This window comes from Pectinophora gossypiella, chromosome 9 (assembly GCF_024362695.1).
Source record: "Pectinophora gossypiella chromosome 9, ilPecGoss1.1, whole genome shotgun sequence".
NCBI classification, from domain to species: Eukaryota; Metazoa; Arthropoda; class Insecta; order Lepidoptera; family Gelechiidae; genus Pectinophora; species Pectinophora gossypiella.
In genome coordinates this window covers 16,202,950-16,223,907 of record NC_065412.1, presented here as the reverse complement: position 1 = coordinate 16,223,907, position 20,958 = coordinate 16,202,950, and the positions used below count along the sequence as shown (strand labels likewise).

Below are 20,958 nucleotides of genomic sequence, written 5' to 3'. Positions count from 1 at the left end.
CATGTCCATTCCACTCCAATTTTCAAACAAAACAGTCTAAAAATTAATACACTAACAATTTCATAAAAGTTTATTGGTATTCGCACTCTCTATATTGAAAAGCGTACATTTGATTACGAGACTATGTAAATAACCAGATTTAGGCCCGCGACTCCGTTTTGTGGACTTTGGTTATCGCGGGGACGTGTAATTTTTATACATCTTTTTATTACAACCTGTGTTCTTCCCTGGTCTTATTCTAAATCTCCATACAAAATTTCGTATAAATTATTAGATAACAAACTCAAACTCAAAAAATCTTTGTTCAGTTGGTACATACATACTTACATACATACTCACATACTTACATAGTTACACTTTGGATCGTCCACTTATACATAAATATATTTTTTGTCGAATGTCTCATCCGCGTAAAACCACTGCAACCTGTAGATATAGCCTAAGAAAAGTGGCTGCAAGAAAATCGGCACAGGGCCCTAGAGACGTTTTTAAAAAAAGCAAGAAATATTGACAACCAGAGTCACTTTCGCATTTATAATATTACTTTTGATAAGTATAACTAAGTAACTGAAACAAACAGGATTTGGGTCATCGGGCGCCAACACTGTTTAGCGCGTCTCTTGCCGCAAACTCGCTAACTACCCTAACTTCTAACACTTCAAGTGTGAATTTAGATAGGTCCCTCGTTAAATGAAGTCACTTGGCATTTGAATGCTTTTGGGACATTATAACCAAATTGTCGGGGATGACTTAAAAAGATGGTTCATGCTACTTGACATGTCAAGTAGCAATTTGAGCATCGTGATGATGGTCACAATCAGCGAAGTTTACCAGGAGAAGCACACGGAAAAAACACTGATAATGTTAAACCAAATACTTATCAAAATTCTACGTAGAGTCAGAATGTATAGAAAGAAAAATTTTCGCACTATTGAGCCCTTTTTGATTGATTATAATAGTGCTTTTGGTAGGAATCGGAAAATGATGTAAGAATTTAATGTGAAATATGCAATCTATCTCTAAATTAAAACATTACGAAGTGAAAATTCAATCGAAAAAGCCTGAATATAGGACGGGTCCAAAACCCGCATTTGTCAAGCCGGGACAGTTAGGCTGAGTTGGTTTTCCTAAACACGGGTAAAGGCTATAAAAATAATCCTTTAAAGTAAGTATTATCATTGAGGCAACTGGCGATCCCAGAGCTGGCAGCTTTTTTGCGCAGAGAATAGGGCTGGTAGTTCAGGGGAATAGCTCTACCTAACTGTGGCGCGCTGGAACAAGTATTCCATTTATAATAAGCTGGTGTTGTTTTTATTGTTATTTTTTTATCTCTTTTTTCTATTTTCAATGTGTACTTATTAAATTTTAAGTCATTAAATTGAGGACAATAATAGTAAGTATTACGTATTTTTTCCTAATCCTACATTTCCAAACCCTGATTTCATATTGCGGCGGAAGTTAGAGTACATTTAAAACTATTTCAAAACATTTATACCGACAAAATGTGTCATTTTGAAATGATTTTGCAACGAACCTGTGGCTATTACCTCGTTTCCCGAGAGGAGAAATTATCGCCTTACTGATTGGTTGTAATTACTGGAAACATGACGATTATAACTACATCTTAAATTGGCTGAATAATTTTAGCATCAGATAATGTCCTTACATATACACAGAATAACAAATTATTAACAGAATAACAAAACAAATTATTTATTGCACTCACCGCAAATTCAGAAATACAAAACAAAAGAGAAAAAGAGTATAATAGGCAGCATTATTGCTAAGTAGCAATCTGTACCAGGCAACCTATTTAGTACGATTAGACTTGAGCTTTTCTTTTATTCTGTAGTGTACATCTTTCGACTAAAAACCGTCATCTTTATAACCATTAACAACAAGTGAAGTATCGCTTTATAGTTATGCCAGCTGGCGAGTAATCAGTGTATCTAACTCTACCCCCATATTCACTATGTTATATTTTCATACCTACTAATCTAATCCGTTCCGGAACCTGAACCACATCTGAACAAAATTTGCATTAAACTCTAACCTTTACCCAAACAGACTCCTTATGTAAACATCAGCCAACTCAAGCGTCAATGTTCAGAATTTAGATTAATGTCAGTCAGGAAGAAAAGCAGCTAAATAGAGACGACAGAGGCATGTGCATTTCGCAGCGGTAACGTAAGTAGGCCACTTGCGTCGCTTGCGCCGACCAGTGAAGCGTGCAACTTTACTTGCGAACATACCGGCCGCGACGCCTACATCACGCTCTATTTAAACCATTATATATTCATTTTTTTTATAATTCACACGCACGGATATCGTCTATTTTATTATTTGGAAACTTATTTGTTTACCTGTGTCGAAAGTACTCCTACCTACGTCTTTTTCTCGCGACCTATTTACGAAAACTTGAATGACAACTGACATTCGCCGACAAGTGGTAATTGGTTTCGAAAGCATTCGAGTTCAGGGTGTACTCTTGACAAGATTTCTGCATATTTTTTTTTCTTCACAATTTTTAACGCTCTTGGATAGGTGTAAAGATTAGTTGTGTAAAACAATTGTTAATTTCTATGCAATTCAGGGAAAGGGATCTTAAGGGATCCCATTAAAGGAAAGGTTCCTTTTCACGCGGTCGTAAATCAAGAACGCCCATGACCCAGCATTGTAAAACTCGGATGTTATCTGTTTACCGATAGGTTTCCACAAAGGTAGCTCGCGTTATTACACCAACCACAATGCCCAATCTACATAAAACCAAAAACTCATTACCAAAGCGAATCCAGCGTTACCCTTTCCCCGAATACGTATTATCAGGAACTTATCGGGTGTTTTCCACATTTCCACATCACAAAACGCGTCAGGGCGTGTCGAGACGTCTGGAGGCATCAGAGGGGGTGTCAGACCAGTCGATAGTGTAATCCGACGTAATCTGTCGTTCACGACCCATGGCCCAGACAAATTGGGGTGCGGTTACCTTATTAGTGGGTGCAAATTTTTCGTGAAATTGTTTCGTGGTGGAGCGGATAACGGTTCCGCGTTATTTACGATGTTGGAACAAGCGATCCAAATATACAGTAAATAGTTTTCAGATATTTATATGCTATTGTTTTGTTTCGTTTTGGTAGGGTTAGAATGAAAAGTATGTGTTGTTTGTTGACTTGTTGTCTCTGAAGTTTCACGCATCGGTTACATAAACTCCGCCGTTGGTGAAACCGAAAATCAATCACAGCCAATAGCTGCACAGAGTAAACAGTATCTGCTCATATGGGTAGGTATTTAACCTTCGTGACCAGCCCAGCTGGGTACTTCGGTTCCATTTAGCAACGTTTCTGTTGACACAAGCTTGCCAGCAGCTTGTTGACACTTTTTATATGGGAATACGAACACGGATGTAAAAGTGACTGCGGAACCGAGGTTGACGTATTCTATAGTTGTTCCCGCGTTTTTACACGCCCATACAGGTCGCTGCGTTTGCACCGATTCACTATTTCTTTGAGATAACTCGTTTGAAAACGATTACCTTCTTTATTCGCTTATTGGAATCTTAAGCCTGGCCTTTTAATTTATGTTGGAACGAAGAGTTCTCATTAGCGAGAAATTCTGTAATGAATAGGTAGTGTATTTTTGACTCCGAGATCTTCCATGTGTTTTTAATTACATATTACAGATAGGTACACTTTCTACGCTCTGTGTCTACTTAACTCTACTTAGAGCATAAAATAATTACATTACCTATTTATAATATTGTAATCTCTTAAAATATTGTATTTATTATATTCAATACAACCATATGTGCACCGTAGAAAGTAAACTTCAGGCTCAACTGAGAGTCAATCAATTATTCCCTTTGATCCTACAAAATCCCGCATTGATACGGGAAATAAACAGTTACTTCAAAAGCAAAACACGTTCCTTTCCGTACGAATAGCAAGTCTCGAATTCTCGAGAATTTGCTCGAACGTTTGCTCATTTGACTCTTGTTTGACACTAAATTCACTGATCCTTTATTCAATAGTCTAGCAGCTGGTATCCGTGCGAGTGACAAGGAGAATACGAAATATTAGGTTCGGTACTAACGGTGAACGTTTTACCTGTATCGTTGGTTTTCGATGTCCTTTTGTCTTATCTGAATATCGTTCATTTCGTGCTCGAAAATCTGTCTCAAAATTCTTTTAAGTCATTCAAACATGGGTAGTTATTCATGAGATAGTCAAAAGAACTGTAGATTTTATTACTGCTTTACAACAGCTGTTTAAGAAAACAGGTCACTAGTCATCATAAACGTGTGTCAAGTTCAGGCGTGTTCCCTAAATCGGAGCGTGACCTAACAACTTTGTCGATAAACTTCTGCTTTACGGCAAATTAACTTAATCAGTAACCATTTTCGTCCACCCTTTCCTGCCTCCGTATTTACGTTAACTTCTTGCAGGATAATTTCAATTAAAAAGTAATACACGTAATCAGATTTAACCCCCAACAGGGCACGGACATTTAAGCCTCTAGCCTTAAGCGTCACTCAATAAGTACTTAATTAAAAACTTTAATATTCCTACGAGAGTATCTACTTCCTTTGTTGATGCTACATACTAAAATAGCCAACGATTTCACTGGGCATCGCTTTCAGTGAAAGCTATTTATTTGAATAACGATGGGCGTTTATTTACACACGTTATTGACTTGCCTCGCTCGCTAAGTAATGCCTTAAACAAAATGTGAAATCTGTCTCTGTCTAAACTTTACCTATAAACTATCACCTTTTAAAACCCTTAGCTCCGAACATCATTCAACATTTTAATTATAAATTTTCTCATCGTTTCAGGTTGGGAGTTGAAGGGGTTACATTGTTACAAATTTTTCAACATCAGGCATTCGTGGGAAAAGGCGGCCGAACTATGTCGAAGGTAATATATTAACTAATCAAGAGTAACTTTCAGGAAATAAAAATACGTTCATCTGCCTATCGACCTATATAACATTAGTTTAATTGAAAAAATTAAATGTTATTTTCAGATACGGCAGCGAATTGATGGTTGTAGACAGTTACACGGAAAACAATATAACCGCGAGTATGGTACCAGCTAGTCCAAGTAATAACCACTACTGGCTCGGTCTCGCCACAGTAGACGACCTAAGAACGAACACTTTGGAATCGGCGGCCGGTGCCCTGGTGTCACAATATGCCGGTTTCTGGGACCTCCGACAACCAAACCCCAAGAACGGAGAATGTGTCGATGTCCACGTCTCTTCTGACAGTCAGTCTTGGGAACTCACTACCTGCGAAACCCTCCTGCCGTTTATGTGCAGAGCTAACGCCTGCCCCGCCGGTAAGTAAACACAAATTCGGTCAATGCAAATAAAACCCTAATTAATTTAATTAATCGCATAAAACGGAAGCGTAAACAAGCAATGCTAAGGTTGCTAAAACAATTGTTTCAAACAATACCTTTCTTTTGCAGGAACCTTCCATTGTTCGAACGGAAGATGCATAAACGCAGCCTTCAAATGCGACAAGCAAGACGATTGTGGTGATGCTTCCGACGAAATGGACTGTGCTTCCGAGTGCCACTACTACATGGCGAGCAGCGGAGATGTGGTGGAGAGCCCTAACTATCCTCACAAATATCCACCATTCAGCGAATGCAAATGGACCCTCGAAGGACCACAAGGTCAAAATATCGTTTTACAGTTCCAAGATTTTGAAACTGAAAAGTCTTTCGACACTGTTCAAATCTTAGTGGGTGGCAGGACCGAAGATAAATCTGTAAACCTGGCGACGCTCTCAGGCAAACAAGACTTATCTAGTAAACTTTACGTATCAGCTTCGAACTTTATGATAATTAAATTCAGCACAGACGGATCTGTAGAAAGGAAAGGTTTCCGCGCGGCGTGGAAGACTGAGTCATCAAACTGCGGTGGCACACTTAGGGCCACACCTCAAGGCCAAGTATTGACATCGCCCGGCTATCCTAACGGCTACCCTGGCGGTCTAGAGTGTATGTACATCATTGAAGCTCAGCCGGGTAGAATAGTGTCATTAGAGATTGAAGATTTGGATCTCGGCATGAACAGAGATTATATCGTTGTCAAGGATGGTAACACGCCATCTAGCCCTGTGCTCGCGAGACTTACTGGCCCCGGTGAAGATAACCAAAAAGTGGTTATATCTACAACTAACCATCTCTACATGTACTTCCGAACAAGCCTCGGCGATTCTAAGAAGGGATTCAACATGCGATACTCGCAGGGATGCAGAGCCACGATAATAGCGGCTAACGGAACGTTTACCTCTCCTGCTTATGGACTCTCCAGCTATCCAAACAATCAGGAATGTTTATATAGGATAAAGAACCCTGATGGTGGCCCGCTTTCTTTGAAATTTGACGAATTTAACATCCATCCCTCAGATGTAGTACAAGTTTTTGATGGATCGAGTACAAGTGGATTAAGATTGCACTCTGAAAATGGATTCACAGTTAAGCCTAGGATTACACTGACGGCTTCTAGTGGCGAAATGCTTATACGATTTGTGTCTGATGCATTGCATAATGGAGAAGGCTGGAAGGCGACTTTCTCTGCAGGTAAAGACTACATTATTTTAGGAATTCATTTAACCAATTTACTTGAATTTTGTTATAATAAATATTTTTATTCTGATTCCAGATTGCCCACCGTTAAAGTCTGGTATTGGTGCTCTCGCATCGAACAGGGACACCGCCTTTGGTACTGTAATAACATTCTCGTGTCCAATCGGTCAAGAATTCGCCACTGGCAAATCCAGAATCACCACTAAATGTATGGACGGAGGCAAATGGTCGACCACTTACATCCCAAGCTGTCAAGGTAAATTATTTATTTATTATAAGTACCTACACCGGCAGCTTTTACATTATAAATTATATTATGTACGTTTACCTGATAAACAGGTCGTAAGCGTACACGAATAATAGCACAATACACAACAAGATAACAAAGTACTAGGGTTAGGTCAGAAGCACATATTTTAGTTTGTTTTACTATTTTTTTTTACACAAATATATCCAGGTAGTTTCTCTAAACAGTTTATTCCAAATGTCGTTTTTATTTAGTCATGGCTATGAATTAATCTAATATTTTTATTTTGCAGAGGTGTACTGCGGGCCCGTGCCACAAATCGACAACGGTTTCTCAATTGGTTCCACAAACGTTACATACCGAGGCGTCGCCACTTACCAGTGTTACGCCGGATTTGCTTTCCCAACAGGGCAACCTATTGAGAGAATTTCTTGTCTATCCGACGGACGATGGGAAAGAACACCTACTTGCCTTGGTATGGAACTGACATCACGGCTTTTTGATTTGACATTAACCATAATTTATTAAGTTATATTTTATTTTCTCATTTAATTTATTTTTTTACTTTCCAGCATCGCAATGTGTGGCACTACCTGATGTTCCCCACGCAAATGTTTCGATCCTCAACGGAGGTGGACGTAGCTACGGTACTATCGTACGATACGAGTGTGAACCTGGTTACGTGCGTTCCGGACAACCAGTGCTACTGTGTATGAGCAACGGTACATGGTCTGGGGAAGTGCCATCCTGCACCAAGTCTATCTGCCCGAACTTCCCTGAAATCAAAAACGGATTTATTGTTGACCAGTCCAGAGTTTACATGTACGGTGATGAAGCTCGTGTGCAATGCTTCAAAGGTAATTTAATTATAATCCTTTTATAGGACATACTTTGTCACTTCTGCAAAAACTGCAGTTTCAAACACAAATCTAATATTCGCATTTCAGGTTACAAGCTCAACGGACCAAGCGTACTCAGATGCGGAACAAATCAAGAATTTGACCCGGCACCAACTTGCGACGATATCAATGAATGTCTTAGCAGCCAGTGTGACACTGCGTCCACGGAATGCAAGAATACCCAAGGTGGTTTCTACTGTCCATGCCGACCTGGCTTCGCCCCTAGTCTGGATTGTAGGCCAGTAGGCGACTTGGGTCTCATAAACGGCGCTATCCCTGATGAATCTATTACCACATCCACTCCTGAACTTGGATATTCTAAAGGGGTATGTTATTTTTTAAGTCCTGTTATTGATGTACAATTGTACATATTATAAGCGAGATGGTTTGTTCACCTAATTCACATCAAGTTACGCTAGATAATACATAATAATATTAGCCTTATGGATCCTACTCAGCTACGTGAATTTATAAATGCTTGTAAATGAAGTTAAAAAAATAGTTATTAAAATTTTAGATGGTGCGTTTGAATAACGGAGGCGGTTGGTGCGGCAACAACTTAGAAGCCGGAGCTAACTGGGTCCTGATTGATTTAAGAGCACCAACCATTATTAGAGGATTCAGAACCATGAGCGTTATGCGTGCTGACGGCAATATTGCTTTCACATCAGCGATCAGGATTCAATACAGCAATGACTTGACCGACGTGTTTAAAGATTACACGAACCCTGATGGTACGGCAGTCGAATTCCGTATTTTGGAGCCTACTCTATCTGTTTTAAATCTGCCAATGCCTATTGAAGCGCAATATATCAAGTTCAAAATTCAAGACTACGTTGGCGCTCCCTGTCTGAAACTGGAAGTTATGGGATGTGCCAGACTAGACTGTGCTGATATCAACGAATGTAATGAGAATAATGGCGGATGTAACCAAAAATGTATCAACACGTAAGTTAAAATTATCACTTCTTATTCAACCTAAGCTGTTACCTTGAAATAAAAAAGAATTATAAAAGACACCAATTATCAATTTATGTTTCTTGCAGACCGGGCAACTACTCGTGTGCCTGCAGTTTGGGTTTTGAGCTTTATTCTGCCAACGGTACCGCAGGATTCTCTATTGAGAGATCAGAGACTGGTGAGAGAGACGGTGATACTTACCAAAGAAACAAGACGTGCGTACCAGTCATGTGCCCGCCCCCTGGTGTTCCGGAGAACGGCAAACTTCTCTCTACCCAGAGCTCTTACCATTTCGGAGACAATATCAAATATCAATGTGACTTCGGTTACGTTATGTCTGGATTCCACACATTCTACTGTACCTCCAGTGGAACGTGGAATGGAACTGTTCCTGAATGCCAATGTAAGAATGATTTTTTTTTCTGCTAAATAGATATCAATTATTATAGCTTAATCTAATTACATCACGTTTAAAATCACTTTTTTACCTTTTCAGATGCTCGTTGCGTGACCTTATCTGATGACAAAAACGATGGGCTTAAGGTGATAAGAGAAGACCCAGAAAGTGTACTGGTGCCATATAGAGACAATGTTACCATTACTTGTGGTGCTCCCGGTAGACATTTGAGGAATACTGTAACATCGTCATTCAGACAATGTGTGTATGACCCTAAACCGGTAAGTGCAAAATATTATATTTATTGAGGGTTGGAATTCTTAGAATAATTTAATCATGATCTCATTGAATTTCATTTATATAGGGTCTGCCCGACTACTGGCTGTCCGGAGCTCAACCTCAATGCCCAAGAAAAGATTGCGGTGTGCCAATGCCTACGCCTGGTGCAGAATATGGACAATACCTCGACACAAGATACCAAAGCTCTTTCTTCTTCGGTTGCCAGAATACTTTCAAACTTGCTGGACAGACAAGTAAACACGACAATGTGGTTAGGTGTCAAGCTAATGGCATTTGGGACTTTGGAGATCTAAGATGCGAGGGACCTGTATGTGAAGATCCAGGTAGACCTGCTGATGGCTACCAAATCGCAAGGAGTTACGAACAAGGATCTGAAGTCTTGTTCGGTTGTTCAAGACCCGGATACATTCTTATAAATCCACGACCAATCACTTGTATGCGTGAACCTGAATGCAAAGTTATCAAGCCTCTTGGTCTTGCGTCAGGCAGAATTCCTGACTCGGCAATAAATGCCACATCAGAAAGACCTAACTACGAAGCAAGAAACATCAGACTTAATTCTGTTACTGGTTGGTGTGGCAAACAAGAAGCGTTCACATACGTCAGTGTAGATTTGGGAAAAGTATACAGGGTCAAAGCTATTCTAGTTAAAGGAGTTGTTACATCAGATATTGTAGGACGACCTACTGAAATACGATTTTTCTACAAACAAGCTGAAAATGAGAACTATGTTGTTTATTTCCCCAACTTCAATCTGACTATGAGGGATCCAGGAAACTATGGTGAATTAGCAATGATTACTTTGCCCAAATACGTTCAAGCTAGATTCGTTATTCTGGGTATCGTCAGCTTTATGGACAACGCTTGTCTCAAGTTTGAGTTGATGGGATGCGACGAACCGGCAAATGAGCCGCTTTTGGGTTACGATTATGGATATTCTCCTTGTGTTGGTAAGTAATCACATATTTTAAATGTAAATTTTAGAAGTAAACAGTCATGAAATTCTAAATAGCACAATTATAATTAATACCACCATGAGTGAATACGTAACAGAGGACGGCATGATAAAACTCTTTTCTTATTTTCAGATAACGAGCCTCCAGTCTTCCAAAATTGTCCTCAGCAACCAATAGTCGTACAGACTGACGTAAATGGTGGCTTGCTACCAGTGAACTTTACTGAACCAACGGCAATTGACAATTCGGGTGCTATAGCCAGACTAGAAGTAACTCCTCAACACTTCAGAACACCTATCCAAGTATTCCACAACATGGTTGTAAGATATGTGGCCTTCGACTTTGATGGCAACGTTGCTATTTGTGAAGTAAACATAACTGTTCCGGATTACACTCCACCGAAACTAAGTTGCCCGCAGAGTTACGTTATTGAACTAGTGGACAAACAAGACAGTTATGCCGTAAACTTCAACGAAACAAGGAGAAGAATCAATGCTACTGATGCGTCAGGAGAAGTGTTCTTGAAGTTCATCCCAGAGAGGGCTGTAATTCCCATCCGTGGCTATGAAAACGTAACAGTCATCGCATCAGATAAATATGGAAACAAAGCTCAATGCCACTTCCAAGTTTCCGTTCAAGCTACACCCTGTGTTGACTGGGAATTGATGCCGCCAACCAACGGAGCATTAAACTGTCTGCCAGGTGATAGAGGAATTCAGTGTATAGCTACTTGCAGTCCAGGCTTCAGATTCACTGACGGTGAACCCGTTAAGACATTTGTATGTGAAACTAAACGACAATGGGTACCCACTGCTGTAGTACCGGACTGCGTTTCAGAAAGTAAGTATAATTTCCTTACAAAAAAGTAAATCCTGCGGATATAGTCTCTTTTGAAATAGTAGAGCCTTAGTTTCCAACAAAAACATAATTTGTATCTCTTTTTCAGATACTCAACAAGCCGCTTATCACGTCATCGCCAGCGTACAATACCGCGCTCTTGGTGCTGTTTCCAATGCTTGTTTACCACAATACAAGGACTTGCTCGCTCAATATGATAACATTCTCAACGAAAGGCTCTCCCAGCGTTGTTCTGCTGTCAACGTCAACATCAATGTTACATTCGTGAAAGCAATGCCAAGTCTTCTTGACGAGAATGTTGTGAAAATGGACTTCGTTTTAGCAATCACGCCAGCTATCAAGCAAACACAGCTCTACGATCTCTGTGGTTCAACTTTGAATCTCATTTTCGATCTCTCTGTGCCATACGCTAGCGCTCTTATTGAACCTGTACTCAACGTTTCGTCTATTGGCAACCAATGCCCGCCACTAAGAGCTATTAAAAGCTCAATTTCAAGAGGATTTACTTGCAGTGTCGGCGAAGTACTTAACATGGACACAAACGACGTCCCAAGATGCTGTAAGTATTATAGTGTGATGCCATACATAATATTTTATTTTTTTTCATTTTATTGTTTTCATATTGAGCTAATTTGACATTGTTTATTTCTTAATTTCAGTACACTGCCCTGCTGGTACATTTGCGGGAGAAAAACAAAAAACATGCACGATGTGCCCACGAGGCTTCTTCCAAAACCAAGCTAGACAAGGTTCATGCCTGAAATGCCCACAAGGAACATTCACAAGAGAAGAAGGCTCCAAAGACATTACCGATTGTATACCCGTGTGTGGATATGGTACATATTCACCAACCGGATTAGTGCCTTGTCTTGAGTGTCCAAGAAATAGTTACACCGCTGAACCACCGGTGGGAGGATTTAAGGATTGTCAAGCTTGTCCCGTAAATACTTATACTTATCAACCTGCCGCACCTGGAAGAGATCGCTGTAGAGCTAAGTGCGCTCCTGGAACTTATTCGCCTACTGGTTTAGCTCCTTGCTCTCAATGTCCTAGAAACTTCTATCAAAATATAATCGGACAAACTGCCTGTATGGAATGCCCGACAAATATGAAGACTGTAGGAACAGGCGCTACGGGATTAGAAGAATGTCTGCCTGTGGAATGTTCAAACAGTGCATGTCAACACGGAGGTCTATGCGTACCTAAAGGACATGGCGTTCAGTGTTACTGCCCAGCAGGATTCTCCGGACGCAGATGTGAAATCGACATCGATGAATGCTCAAGCCAACCTTGTTACAACGGCGGCACTTGTACCGATCTGCCTCAAGGATACAGATGTACATGCCCACCTGGCTATGGAGGTATTAACTGCCAAGAAGAAAAATCGGACTGCAGAAACGATACTTGCCCTGAACGAGCCATGTGCAAAGACGAACCTGGATATAATAATTACACATGCTTGTGTAGAGCCGGTTATACTGGCATAGATTGCGATGTTACGGTAAGGTTTAATAGTTTAAAATTATATGCATGAAACATTCTTCACGTTACATTTTGTACAAAACTTTGTTCGAAATATTCATACCACGACATTTTTCAATTTTCAGATTGATCCATGTTCTGCTAACGGAAACCCTTGCACAAATGGCGCCTCATGTATTGCTCTCCAACAAGGACGCTACAAATGCGAGTGCTTGCCCGGATGGGAAGGACAACTTTGTGAAATCAACACCGACGACTGTATTGAAAAACCTTGTCTCCTCGACGCTCCTTGTACTGATCTCGTCAACGACTTTAGTTGTGCCTGCCCACCTGGTTTCACCGGAAAACGCTGCCACGAAAAGATAGATTTGTGCTCAAGTGAACCATGCAAACATGGTATCTGCGTCGACAAGCTCTTTGTTCATCAATGCATTTGTGAACCGGGCTGGACTGGTCCGTCTTGCGACATCAATATCAACGAATGTGTTATTTCACCTTGCGAAAACGGAGGGCAATGTATCGACGGCATTGATGATTTCACATGCAATTGTGAGGCTGGATACACAGGCAAGAGATGTCAACATGCCATCGATGACTGTTCTTCAGATCCATGCCAGAACGGCGCGTCATGTGTTGATCAACTAGACGGTTTTATCTGTAAATGTCGCCCTGGTTACATTGGTTTACAATGTGAAACAGCTATCGACGAATGCTTGACTGAACCTTGCAACCCTGCTGGCACTGAAAGATGTGTCGATCTCGACAACAAGTACCAATGTGTCTGCCGCGAAGGGTTTACTGGAGAGATGTGCGAAACTAACATCGATGACTGTGCTTCAAATCCCTGCTTCAATGGCGGTACTTGTAAGGATGAAGTAGGAGGATACAAATGCGCGTGCCAAGCAGGATGGACTGGCCACCGCTGTGAGAGGGATATCGGCAACTGTATGAACAAACCCTGTCAGAACAACGCCAAATGTATTGACCTCTTCCAAGATTTCTTCTGCGTGTAAGTAACTTATATAACTCTAAGTAACTTATAAAATGTGTATCAACCAAATTTTTACGATTTGATATTCATGCCTGGTACTTTTCAGATGTCCGAGTGGTACAGACGGTAAACAATGTGAAACTGCTCCTGAGAGGTGTATCGGTAGTCCTTGCATGCACGGAGGCAAATGCCAAGACTTCGGTTCAGGACTCAACTGTACCTGCTCTTTGGATTACACTGGCATTGGTTGTCAGTACGAATTCGACGCTTGCGAAGCTGGACTCTGTCAAAACGGAGCTACTTGCGTTGATAACGGCGAAGGATACTCTTGCATCTGCGCTCCAGGATTCAAAGGAAAGAACTGCGATGAAGACATTATTGATTGCAAAGAAAACTCTTGCCCCCCATCGGCTACTTGCATTGACCTACCCGGAAGATTCTATTGTCAATGTCCGTTCAACCTTACAGGAGACGACTGTAGAAAGAGTAAGCTTCATTCTCACAACACGTATGACGCGTATTTTCTTTTATACTACAAAATGTCTAAACGTATTTTAAATATTTACAGCTATCAGCGTTGACTACGACCTCTACTTCAGCGACCCATTGCGTTCTAGCGCTGCTCAAGTGGTTCCATTCGACTCTGGATCAACTGACAGTTTCACTATTGCTATGTGGGTGCAATACACACAACAGGACGAAGGCGGCATTTTCTTCACGGCTTACAGCGTCAGTAACTCTCACATCGCTCTGAACCGAAGAACCATCATCCAAGCTCATTCGAATGGTGTCCAAGTATCTTTATTCCCTGAACTACAAGACGTGTACCTGAGCTTCGGCGAATTCGCTACAGTCAACGATGGGCAATGGCACCATGTAGCGTTAGTCTGGGACGGTAATAACGGCGGTGAATTAACTCTCATTACTGAAGGATTGATTGCTAGTAAGATTGATGGATATGGCAGCGGACGAACACTACCAAAATAGTAAGTTTATTTTAACCATAACATGCATAATATAAAATTTGTTATTTCGACCGATTACTAATCTATACTTTAAATTTTCAGTGTTTGGGTATCATTAGGAAAGCCTCAATCGGACAATCCAAAGGCATACACAGAATCAGGCTTCCAAGGACACCTAACTAAAGTACAAATATGGAATCGCGCTCTCGACGTCACTAACGAAATTCAGAAACAAGTCCGTGACTGCAGAACTGAGCCGGTCCTTTACAGCGGCTTGGTTCTTAACTGGGCTGGGTATGAAGATGTTGTTGGTGGAGTAGAAAGGATAGTTCCATCCCACTGTGGCCAGAGAATCTGCCCGAATGGATACACTGGTTCCAAATGCCAGCAATTACAAGTCGACAAGGAACCGCCTCGAGTTGATCGTTGCCCTGGCGACCTCTGGGTCATCGCAAAGAATGGTTCTTCAATTGTGAACTGGGACGCACCTGTGTTCAGCGACAACGTTGGAGTTGCGAGAGTGGTGGAAAAATCTGGGCACATTCCTGGACAGAACCTCGCTTGGGGCGCATACGATATTGCTTACATCGCGTACGACGCAGCGGGCAATGCTGCCACTTGTACTTTCAAAGTTACTGTATTATGTAAGTTATGATTCATTTGAAATCTCAAATAATATAAAATAATTCTAAATTACAGTTGATTTAAAAATATATAATTTTCAGCTGAATTCTGTCCTCCACTGGCGGATCCTCTGGGCGGTTACCAATCCTGCCGAGACTGGGGAGCGGGTGGTCAATTCAAGGTGTGCGAGATCGCATGCCGCGACAACCTGCGCTTCTCACAGCCTGTGCCACCATTTTACACCTGCGGCGCTGAAGGCTTCTGGAGACCCACAACCGACCCATCTCTACCTCTTGTTTACCCTGCTTGCTCACGTAAGAACCTTTTATCATTGTTCTTTTTGAACCATTTATCTGTCGAGTTACGCAATAGATTTTGGTTCATTATATCCCTCTTGTGACGAATATCAAGAGGGACTACGGGCTATCGTTTTATCGTTCGTATCGAAAAGGGGTACGAACGTGACCATACGCATAGATTTTACATTGATTCTCATGAAACCTGCGTTCTTAAATAATATTCATGGCTTTAATCAGACTTTTTCTCTCTTTACAGCCGCTTCACCAGCGCAAAGAGTGTTCAAGATATCAATGTTGTTCCCGAGTTCAGTGCTCTGCAACGATGCTGGACAAGCTGTCCTTCGTCAGAAAGTACGCAGCGCGATCAACCAACTTAACAGGGACTGGAACTTCTGCTCTTATGCTGTCGATGGTAAGAAATATATCGCTACCTTTCTCAAACGATCTGGTTTTTATTAACGTTGTCCTCTTGCCCTTTAAGGGGCTATTTTCCTAAAAACCTTTTTTTGTACTGGTATCAAACAATAATTTATGAGGACGGTCATCATTGACGTCTCAAGAGCCACAAGTTACAATTCACAAAGAACAGAAGTGCTTGCATACGTTATAAAAGACAATATCTCTTTTATTCCAAATGGAAATGATATTAAAGTTTCCCCTTTTATATTTCGTGAGACAATTGGTATAATTTGCCCCAGGTACTCGAGAGTGCAAAGAACTGGACATCAACGTAAAGTGCGACCACCGTGCCAATGTGAGACAGACCAGACAAGTATCTTCTCCACCCAGCGTCACCACTGAAGACACATACGTTCTCGACGCTATCATACCAGTGGAAGAGTGAGTATTACTTTCAAAAGTAGATTACGTCGTAATCTAAAGTTGCAAGTTCCCCGACAGGTGTTGGAGTAGGTAGCACAACTTTGACAAAGTGTTACACTTACTACCTTGACGTTTCTGTAGCGCACTATTAAGTTTGTCGGCATGTGTTATTCCAACACATAGTATCGCACTTGTGAAGTACATTACCCTGTCTATTGCACTAGAACTTCTTGTTTAAGCATGTTCTCCTTCACAATGCATGTTTGTTGGCACTTAGGACTCGAGGCAGTAGGGAGGGGCGGCAAGCGGGCGACACCTACAGCGTAGAGGTCTCTTTCCCTGCCATCAAGTAAGTACCTTGCATGGACTAATTAGCACTTTTGCACCAATTTGTAGTTATAAATAACATGTAGAAACTGGTTTCTCTTTTCCGCAACAAATTAGACTTTTGAAGCTTTGTAGTAAGAAAGTGACAGTTTTTAATTTAATAATATCATTTTTTAAATTAATTGCTGCATTGAATTAAAATTACAAAAACAATTTTAATTTACGTTTAACTAAAATTCCGCGCCGAAAAAAAACAAACGACCCATCGCTTGACCCAAATTCGGTGTGGATATATACACCGTACTCAAAATACCGTTATGTGCTAATGAGACCAAACTTGTAGCGACCCGGTGATCCACGGCGGCAACAACGAGAGGTCCACCGTCCAACGATTGCTGGAGAAGTTGATTCTCGAAGACGAACAATTCGACGTGAGGAACATCCTCCCCAACACCGTGCCAGACCCCGCTAGTTTAGACCTGGTGTCTGACTACGCCTGCCCGATGGGACAAGTTGTCGTGGCCCCTGACTGCGGTGAGTGTTTTTGCTTTTATAAACAGCCAGGCGACAATATAAATCAATGACTCAAGTACTACATTAAAATAGCAAGAGTTATTTTTTATCGCTATCTTTCTATTGCACGATACACACATGCTCCATACCCCCTCCGGTTGATTGAGGGGAGGCCTGTGCCCAGCAGTGGGACGTATATAGGTAGTCTGTTTATGTGTATGTTATGTTATCTTTTTATCAAGCATAATCAACCTATCTAGAAGATCGCGCACTGGAAACAAAAATCCTAAACCAGGTGACTAGGCATAGGTATAAACCAAAACGCATATATTCTTTGTTATGTAGGAGTCGTAAAAACAAGTGCGCGTTGACAATATTAACGCCCACTATCTCATTTCATCTTCAGTCATCTTTTACTTACTAACCCTCAACAACCAATTGCAGTGGCGTGCGCGGTGGGCACATATCTGGACGCAGCGAGCGACACCTGCAAGCCGTGTCCGGCGGGCTCCTACCAGTCCGAGGCGGGTCAACTACAATGTACCGCCTGTCCCAACATCGCCGGGCAGCCGGGAGTCACGCAAGCGCCTGGGGCTAGAAGCGCTGCTGATTGCAAAGGTTGGTCTATACTTTTTAATAACTTGGTCTTTGACAGCTCCTGGCAATATATAGGCGATAGAAATTGGAACAGAAGACGTGCTCCCATGTCGTGATACTATTCGTCATTTCATATCCTATGGAATTTGATGTGTAATAAACTCACCGTTTATATAGTTTGGCTGATTCTTTCACCAAAGGTGCAGCCAAACGAGAGTCAGTAGTTTATACGATAGTCGTTCAGAATCGTCGCAAGAGGACTCTTTGGTTTCTACCTTCTTATATAAGTAATAACACAAAATAAACCATTCCAGAAAAATGCGCGGCGGGTAAATACTACGACGCGGAAGCAGAACTTTGTCGTCCTTGCGGACATGGGTCATACCAGCCGCGCGAGGGAGCGTTTTCATGCGTGGCATGCCCCCGGGGACAGACCACGCGTGCCACCGAAGCTGTGTCCGCCGCCGAGTGCCGGGATGACTGTCCATCAGGTAAGCCAATATACTACATAAACTTTTTATCACAGGAAGGTATTTTTCGACGAGTCATTTTTTTATTTTTATAAACTTCATAGGTATCTTAAAAGATAGGATACTTTAAAGGGTATAAGATTAGTTGTCCAAAACATACGACAAACCAAACAAATCTGTGGCGACATCTTTAGATATGAGACTCCATTTGACGTAGAATCTTGTTTACCAGGCGAACAGCTGGGCAGCGACGGCGGCTGCGAGCCGTGCCCGCGCGGCACGTGGCGCGCCAGCGGCGCGGGCGCGGCCTGCGCCGCCTGCCCGCCCGGCACCACCACGCCGCACGACGGCGCCGCTACCCCCGACCAGTGCTCGCTGCCTGTTTGTAAACCTGGTGAGTACCTATGCATCTTCTACTTGACCTTATCATCATTTGGAGATTGTTCCAGTAAGTGCTCAAGCAGCAAAGGTGAAGGTTCCCTTCACCAGCTTGTAAGCAGTAATCATTATGTTCCTAACCTATCAAACAAAACCTCATAAACACCAACTTTTTCATTTCCAGGCTCATACCTGAACGCTACGCTGAACACGTGTGTGCAGTGCAAGAAGGGCACCTACCAGCCTGAAGCTCAACAGAGCACATGCATCACTTGCCCGATCAACACCAGTACCAGGGGACCTGGCGCGGTAAGCTCCTTGATTATTTATATAGACTTACGTCCTGAGTTCTTTGCTATCGAATCGTGAAGAATGAAGGTAGCCACAAACTGTAGCCTTGGCATGGATGGCATGTTCATTTATCGAGTCTCTTGCGATATCCGTGTTCCAAGCTATGGCTGCACGCTTCCTAAAGAACAGGGAGCCATAAAGACTCAGATGGAATTGAACCCATTTGCTGGACAGAAAATAGATAAAACCGTCTTTACTAAAGTAACCCTGTTAAATCAAACCCCTAATGTCTAATCTGAATTTGTATTCTAATACATAAAAAAACATTTCTCCACAGACGTCCGAGTCAGAGTGCACGAACCCGTGTGACACCCGTGCGAACCCAGAGATGCATTGCGACGTGAACGCATACTGCTTGCTGATGACGGAGACCAACGAATTCAAGTGCCAGTGCAAGCCTGGCTTCAACGGCACGGGGAAAGTTTGTACAGGTATGTTGGGATTGAGTTTGGGCAGAAACGATAAATTAGATAACAGAGGCCAATGAGGCAAGTCACAGTGTGATTCTAAGAATTGCGTTAAAGAAAGCGATTGGCTCCTTGGCTAGGCGTTCAGGTAGGCACGGAACCATACTTACCACGTAATGGCACAATAGTAACGATATTTCCGGACTAACAAGTGGTGACCTAGCGTCTAGAGCCTCACTAGTCGCTTAGCTACTCATTTGGAGGAATGAACATTATAGAATTATCAGAATCTGACTCATTATGCGGTTGGCGCCTTCGCTTTAAACAAGAAACAAGGAGAATCAAGAGGATATAACAGTTGTACAATACAGCTGTCAAGATAGCTGTAAGTCTCATGAAAATCTATGAGGTAGATAACTTCGTGTAGACGACCATTAAGTAACTAATATAGGTACTATAAGTACGTGATACGGCTGTTAATTTTGTTCATACAGCATTTTTTTACTCATTACATTCAGTTATGAGTCCTTAAGTTAATATCTTGTTCTCCGACAGACTTGTGCGACAACTACTGCGACAACGGCGGCGAGTGCATAAAGGACTCGCGTGGTGAAGTGTCCTGCCGCTGCACGGGCTCCTTCACCGGTAAACACTGCCGAGACAAGAGCGAGTTTGCCTATATCGCCAGCGGGGTCGCTGGAGGCGTCATCTTTATCATATTCCTCGTGCTGCTCGTTTGGATGATCTGTGCCAGGTATGTTGTTTCACATCTCTGCTGCACTGGGAGTAAAGAACGTAGCACCTCAAGACACGATTCATTTATCTATTCCTTGGTCTTTTGATGACTAATAGCGAAAACTAACTTCGGAAATACCAAGGCCACCCTTTGTCAATCGGTGAGGGCTTCGCAATTTGAATGAACTGAGAGATTCATCGAGGTGTATCTTACTGACGGTGTTTAAGCTAGTTAGAATTTCCAACAAATAGATTGAAGTACATAACATTCCAAGAGCATTTCCTATAATTATGTTAAAAGTAGAGTAGAAAACGAACCGAATCTGATAAACCATCTTAAAATAATTGCGTAATGTTTGCTTAAACAACAGTGTGATAAAACGTAACGAATTCTTATCAGGCATCAGCCAACTATCGTCATATCTCCGTTATTAACAAACACCGTACTTTTCCACTAGGTCTACGAAGAAAAAGGAACCAAAGAAGACTTTGACACCCGCTATCGACCAGAATGGATCACAAGTCAACTTCTACTACGGAGCACATACGCCTTATGCGGAGTCCATCGCGCCCTCGCATCACTCGACTTATGCGCATTATTATGACGATGAAGAAGACGGATGGGAGATGCCGAACTTCTACAACGAGACGTATATGAAGGAGAGTTTACACAACGGGATGAACGGCAAGATGAACAGCCTCGCGCGGTCTAACGCGAGCATCTACGGGACCAAGGAAGATCTGTACGACCGGCTAAAGAGGCACGCGTACCCGGGTAAGAAAG

The 20,958-nt window shown here is 41.9% G+C and overlaps 1 protein-coding gene across 1 annotated transcript in view; it reads left to right on the top strand.

The window, feature by feature from the left end:
• LOC126369595 (sushi, von Willebrand factor type A, EGF and pentraxin domain-containing protein 1) overlaps positions 1-20,958 on the top strand; it is a 129,074-nt gene that overhangs the window by 106,497 nt on the left and 1,619 nt on the right. The window contains exons 4-33 of the mRNA XM_050014081.1: positions 4,832-4,913; positions 5,023-5,336; positions 5,469-6,590; positions 6,673-6,852; positions 7,136-7,318; positions 7,416-7,700; positions 7,791-8,068; positions 8,260-8,690; positions 8,789-9,105; positions 9,199-9,380; positions 9,464-10,349; positions 10,488-11,195; positions 11,302-11,772; positions 11,873-12,714; positions 12,821-13,704; positions 13,793-14,172; positions 14,255-14,672; positions 14,754-15,295; positions 15,377-15,589; positions 15,831-15,986; positions 16,273-16,414; positions 16,674-16,745; positions 17,067-17,257; positions 17,681-17,854; positions 18,148-18,324; positions 18,536-18,697; positions 18,866-18,990; positions 19,310-19,463; positions 19,995-20,193; positions 20,633-20,958. Of these exons, the coding sequence (XP_049870038.1) occupies positions 4,832-4,913; positions 5,023-5,336; positions 5,469-6,590; positions 6,673-6,852; positions 7,136-7,318; positions 7,416-7,700; positions 7,791-8,068; positions 8,260-8,690; positions 8,789-9,105; positions 9,199-9,380; positions 9,464-10,349; positions 10,488-11,195; positions 11,302-11,772; positions 11,873-12,714; positions 12,821-13,704; positions 13,793-14,172; positions 14,255-14,672; positions 14,754-15,295; positions 15,377-15,589; positions 15,831-15,986; positions 16,273-16,414; positions 16,674-16,745; positions 17,067-17,257; positions 17,681-17,854; positions 18,148-18,324; positions 18,536-18,697; positions 18,866-18,990; positions 19,310-19,463; positions 19,995-20,193; positions 20,633-20,958 (10,596 nt within the window). The remainder of the gene's footprint in view (positions 1-4,831; positions 4,914-5,022; positions 5,337-5,468; positions 6,591-6,672; positions 6,853-7,135; positions 7,319-7,415; positions 7,701-7,790; positions 8,069-8,259; positions 8,691-8,788; positions 9,106-9,198; positions 9,381-9,463; positions 10,350-10,487; positions 11,196-11,301; positions 11,773-11,872; positions 12,715-12,820; positions 13,705-13,792; positions 14,173-14,254; positions 14,673-14,753; positions 15,296-15,376; positions 15,590-15,830; positions 15,987-16,272; positions 16,415-16,673; positions 16,746-17,066; positions 17,258-17,680; positions 17,855-18,147; positions 18,325-18,535; positions 18,698-18,865; positions 18,991-19,309; positions 19,464-19,994; positions 20,194-20,632) is intronic.